Here is a 6,075-nt window from a genome sequence, read left to right as displayed (position 1 = left end):
TTAATGAATGTTTTAAAAATATATTGTTCACTCACTGTAAGATGTTACTAGATCTAACTCACGTTAGAAAACATTAAGTCATTGTACAGTAAAGTCTATACAGGAGATAACATTTGACTACTTTTATTTAATCCAAACTGTGTTCATATTTAAATTTTAAAGGGCTTTTAAAACCTGCTAGATATATTCAGCCAAGAATTACAACTAACTAACTAAAAAAAAAAACTTTTTCTGATGGACTGATGTGACATAAACACTGTTAACCATACATTTGTACATTCTCTACCACGCATATTTTGGTTACACAGTTAATTTAAAAGCCTCTGGTGTGTAAAAATAGTAAATACCATTATGTCCTCCTGTTTTTTACAGTAATAAAAGTTATAGGAGCATTAAATAGTTAACAAAGAAATCATTTTGAACAAAATTCATTGTAATGCTCATTATATTAGCGTTAGCCACGCTTATGCTAACGATTAACTACGTAGACACTAATGGCGATGTTTATTTCAATCCGAAATTAAAATATGGAATAATATTCATAACAGAAGCTCTAAATTTTAAAAATGTAATTGAAACTTACCTGCTTGAACTTGATCGGGGTGTTTTGTTAGTTTGATCCGTTTCCTCCTCTTGAGGTCGCCACTGCTTTTAAGAAGAGGTTGCCAGGTTTAAACAACAAAACCCGCCCAATCACGTTTCGAGGGGGGTCCCCCGTTAAAAATCGCATTCCGAGGATAAAATATGCAAGTTTTGGCGGGGTTCCCCTGGTAAAATTCGCATTCCAGGGGCTAAATATCACGTTAGTGGGGTCGGTTTTCAACCCGCGGACATGAAAAACAAGCCGCGGCGACAGTGTTAAAGCAGCCCAATTCCGTGGGAAAACCGCGGACTTGGCAACAATGGAAGACGATAGCTTTCGGATAGCGCATCAAGAACCGGGTTGACCGGGTACTCTGTACCACCGGTACTTAAGAAAACCTGGTACCGTAACGTTTTCATTTTTTTAGTACCGATTTGGTACCGAAATACCGGGTCTTTTGACAACACTACAATATAGGGTCCTTTCCCACATAATAGTGTATGGATGGGCACAGACTCCAACTGTTTTTCTTTTTAGCTTCAGACTATGATTCCATCAAGTTGAAGGACAACATGTTTTATATTTTAAGCCAATTTTAGTACATATTTTCATTTGTCATGTGTCTCCTAGAAATGAGTTTACATTTTCTGAAAGACTTAAAGGGGAGGTCTAATGCCATTTCATGCATTCTTCTTACTGTTAAAGAGTTGGATTCTCATGCTAAACATGGCCAACTTTTCAAATAACGAGTGCAAGTGTGTTTTTGTTCCCAGCATTTTGGTGACAAATGTTTCTTAAATTAAAGTCAAAGTTTTTGTTCCCGTTTATTTATGTCGATGTCACAGCTTGCAGACGATCGTTACGCAAAGCTGTGTTTGCTCGTGACTATTTAGCTCCACCCATGGCATGCTTCAAGGAGCTCGACTGTTTTCGGAGAGAAGCGTAAATCTGTATCTGTCTTTTATAAATCTGATAAAATTAAAGACTCTTCTGTGATATGAAGAATGCAATACTACTCTATAGTAGGGGTCGACCGATATGTGTTTTTCAGGGCCGATACCGATTATTACAGATCAGGTAGACCGATAACCGATATTTTGAACCTATATATATATATGTATGTCTGGTGTAAAAATGAAAATTGTCAAAATTAAGAATAACAAGGGCTCTGACAAAAACTGCCCTCACTGGTGTTGGTTGTGTAGTACTCCCACACTGCACTTCTTACTCTTGTCTTCCTCTGTGCATCCAACTACAATAAGGGGAATATAAAGAGAGAGTTAAAAGTGGGGCAACTGTATACTTCACGATTAAGCTTATGAATACTGTACTACAGCTAAACGGCTTGGGGAAATGTAAGTATTTGACTTCAATAATTTACATGTTAGAAATGTATGTGTAATAGCATAACCTCTCATAATTCCTCATTAATTATTTTCTGATGGCTAAAACATAACCTGCAATAGTAGAGGTGACTATTCAATTCATCATCTAATGCACATCAATGGATTAACTTTATTATATACATTTGTTAAAAAATGTATATAATAAGTGTAAATAATTTAATTGTCTTCATATCTATATTGTAGAAGTTGTTAAGAACTATTTTCATGAAACTATAACACTAATAGCCTTTTACAGGCACACTTAGTTCAATAGCCTATTGAAATGTCTTGGCCTATGTGATTTTTCAAAAAAATTAAAGTTAGTTTTAATTTACAGTGCAAATGAAGGCATAAATCAAATTAATTTATCTTCTAATCAAATAAGAGTTAAACTCTTTATTTTTTTGGCAAACAAAGGGTTTACTATTAAAATTAAAACATGGAAGAAATAGCGTATTGTGTGATTATTCTTTTAAACAAAAGTTGTAATAATTGTTGTAGTAGTATTATGTATATCATACTGCCCCACAGTAATATATTTCTGATAATTTCTTTAAGCTAACCCAAACTTATATTTTGACGGGTTGTCATGAGGAACTTTTAAGTTTCTGTAGCCTATGTAAGTGTTTCCCATACATTGATTTATTTGTGGCGGCCCGCCACAATTTCAAAACTGACCGCCACAAATAGATTTTCCAAAAGGCTTTGACTTCCTTGAATAAACATGAGCACTGCACGTTTCAAAATTGAAACCCGGTGCAGGTGTTTTTATATCACTGTATTTCTGAAAGAAACCGACTGTCTTCAGAAAATTTTGCATGTCATTTTCATTTCTTCTTTTATGTAATATCTGATAAAGCACCGTTTGTGAGCAGAGCGCTGCTTTGTGTACAGTGTTACCGGGGAAACCTTGATCTCTACCACTTCAACAGCGCCTCCTGCTGCCAGAGATTTAATTTGCATATACATGCCGCCACAAACGAGTGTAAGTCTGTAGGAAACAGTTTTACTCAAATGATCATGAAGTGACTCTCAGAGGGAGTCAGAGCAGTTCTGGAGATGTTGTTCATGTATTTATGTCCTCATGTAGTGAGACGACAGTAGCTGAAATCACCGCGAGCGTCGCACACTTTGTATGTGTACAAAACAAAACCGCGCGTCTGTGCCATTTACATACACAGAAACAAGCAGAACATGCAGGATTAATATTTAAATAGTATTTTTGTGGCTTAATATTTACAGGTACTAGTCCATATCGGAACTCTATTTAAGTGTACTGACCTACTTTTGATTAATTCATCCAAACTTTGACAAATTTCGCGTCATACAGTAAATTCCATTTAAATGACTGGATTCTGCGATTCCGTCCACATTTTGTGCATCGCGGAAATCATAGATAATATTGAGGTGTTTCGCAACTTCAGTGTAACGTTAGTGGATTATGATTTACTGCTGCTGCCTTACCTTTGAGAGACAACTGGTGCGTGATCACTGAAGCAGCTGCAGTTAGCAAGTGCTTTCGGAGTGAGAGTGAATTCCACATTGATTGGTCGGACTCATGACTCCCAACAAATCAGATGGGCATGAGTGGTGTGTTCTCATCAAAGCCAAATAGCGTGTTTCAAAATTAAGTTATTTTATCGGCGAATCAGTTTTGAAAATGACCGATAATCATAATAATGCTTAATATCGGTGCAGATAATCGGTCGACCCCTACTCTATAGGTGCTCTCGATTAGGGCTGGGCAAAAAATCTAATGCGATATTCATGCGAATCTCGTTAGTAGTAAATCTCCAGCAGGTGCTTTCAGATGGAGCGGCATTTACTACACACAGCCGTAGATCACTGTAGCTGTAGCTTGTGTAGTGTAGTCCAGCCTTTAGTATTCTTTAGTGTTTTTTTTCTACTTTTTCTGTTTGGCTGTTAAGTGTCAGACTTTTATTTTGACAGCACTGAGAACCTTTTGCAGCTATATGATATTCACTGTGTACTGTATGTTACAGTATGTCGTTGAGAAAATTTGCGCACTGTAACCAGATTACAGTGTTTACTTGTGCTTTTCATCACTTTTTTTATTTGCAGAATCGGGAAATTGCTTTCTAAAGTATAAATCTGTTTATTTTACCAATTTAAGTTCAAAATATTAAAAAAATTATTCATTTTCAAATTATTTCTAAATATTTTAATGTAAATATGATGGAAAATAAATATACATTTAATTGCATGCATTTACTATCTTTAAATAGTGCGATATCATAAGGGGCTTTTGCACCACAAGAACGTTTTTGCGGAAGTACCCGCAAAACCAGAATTTCCTGTCTTACTCCTTTCTCGAAATGGTCCCTTATTGGTGTAATGATTCTTGTGCTGTTCATGAAGAGAAGGATCTACTTATGTAGTGGTTGTGATTTTCTTTTTGTCCAGGACTTCCTCCTAGTGGCAGCTGGCAGGACCTTAAGGATCACATGCGTGAAGCAGGTGATGTATGTTATGCTGACGTTTTCCGGGACGGCACCGGCGTTGTGGAGTTTGTGCGCAAAGAAGACATGACCTACGCCGTTCGAAAGCTGGATAACACTAAGTTCCGGTCACATGAGGTAGGTGTGAGTTTGTAAACATAGACCGCCATTGGACAGGACAGGGCATAGCTTAAGGATTTGGGAATATCAAGGTAAGCTTGATGTCAGAGACCCATGATGGAGCCACATGGACTAGGAGGATCCATGGAATGGCTCTTTTGAATGTAAGTGATTTTATCAGCGGGCCACATTTGGAAGGATGTTTAATTTGGTGTAGCGCTAAATCTTAAAAGCAAAAAACAAAATCTGTTTTAGATTCGCCAAGTGAGTCATTATTTAGGAGATTATAACCTGAGATCTGGTAGTTCGTCGTTAGAAAGTGTCCCATTATGTTCCTCAGGGGGAGACGGCTTACATTCGCGTAAAGGTGGATGGCCCGCGCAGCCCCAGTTATGGGCGTTCGCCCTCTCGCAGCCGCAGCAGGAGTCGCAGCCGGAGCAACAGCCGCAGTCGCAGCTACTCCCCACGCCGCAGCCGAGGATCACCACGTTACTCGCCCCGCCACAGCCGCTCCCGTTCCCGCACCTAAACATCCACATCCCAGCTAGTTGGCTGGCCACAATCATATACACCCTGTGTCGCCCTCTATTGGACCCACTGTTGTACTTCATTGTTCTCTTGACTTGTTTCGTCTCTCCACTTTCCCCAGGTTGCTTTCTCTCATTTTTGGTTTGTTTTATTTTTTTTAGGGACTGTCATTCTGCTAATGACATCTACGTGTAGCTAAGTAGATGTTCTCCTTTCTCTTCTTTCTTTCCCGTCAATCCTCTTTTTTTTATTTTTGTTTGTTGTCTCCTATCCCATGACCCTGTTGTGTCTTTGTCTTGCATTCCCATTTTAACTGGATCTTCATACTCATCCCTTGTGACACAAGGAACATGTTGAAATGCTTTAAATAGTTGTATTAATTAATTAATACTGTTTTATTTTGTTAATGATGCTTCATTACGGGCTTTTTCTGGTGTGGGATTATTTTTCCGTTGAAAAACTGTTCTACTTTTACCTTTTCATGTCTTTCTATAGACAACAGAAGAGCAGGATTAAAGAAAGCTTTGGAATAAAGGATTTTGAAGCACAGTTCATTCATATTAGGATATTTGGAGGAGCAGGAGCAGGCATTTCATTTAAGGAGGCAATGGTATGACGGCAAGCAGTCACCTTCAAAAAGGCAGTTGTTGTTTTTCTACAGACTTCCAGTACTCTGGATTTTCTTAGTTCAGTAACACATTAGTTTTGCTTTGCCATTCTTCCTCCCTTCACAACACTCCCCTTCCCCGTTTAATTTACCTTTTCTCACTGGTCATTGCTGCTAAGCATGCATGTGTACTGTCTGGATGTTGCGATGCTTGTGCATACATTAAGACAGCATTGTTTTTTGGGGGGGGGTGTTTCATTTTTAAATACAAATTTTTTTTGCCTGTTGTCCAAAATGTGCTGGGATTTGGCCACTCATGTAGAGTTTGCATTAGACAAGATAAAGGCTTGCCATGTGCAGTTGTTCTCATGTAAATTGTGTATTTGTCAAGAG

At 38.1% G+C, this 6,075-nt stretch overlaps 1 protein-coding gene across 1 annotated transcript in view; it reads left to right on the top strand.

Annotated features, from left to right (window-relative positions):
- Positions 1 to 5,495, top strand: part of srsf1b (serine and arginine rich splicing factor 1b) — a 7,769-nt gene extending 2,274 nt beyond the window's left edge. The window contains exons 3-4 of the mRNA XM_016274927.1: positions 4,393 to 4,565; positions 4,888 to 5,495. Of these exons, the coding sequence (XP_016130413.1) occupies positions 4,393 to 4,565; positions 4,888 to 5,076 (362 nt within the window). The 3' untranslated portion in view covers positions 5,077 to 5,495. The remainder of the gene's footprint in view (positions 1 to 4,392; positions 4,566 to 4,887) is intronic.
- The last annotated feature ends 580 nt before the right edge of the window (positions 5,496 to 6,075 follow it).

The sequence above is a fragment of the Sinocyclocheilus grahami genome, unplaced genomic scaffold (genome assembly GCF_001515645.1).
Source record: "Sinocyclocheilus grahami isolate Dianchi unplaced genomic scaffold, SAMN03320097.WGS_v1.1 scaffold91.1, whole genome shotgun sequence".
Taxonomy (NCBI): domain Eukaryota; kingdom Metazoa; phylum Chordata; class Actinopteri; order Cypriniformes; family Cyprinidae; genus Sinocyclocheilus; species Sinocyclocheilus grahami.
The sequence above is the reverse complement of the archived record's forward strand: the minus strand, read 5'-3'. Positions and strand labels throughout refer to the sequence as shown.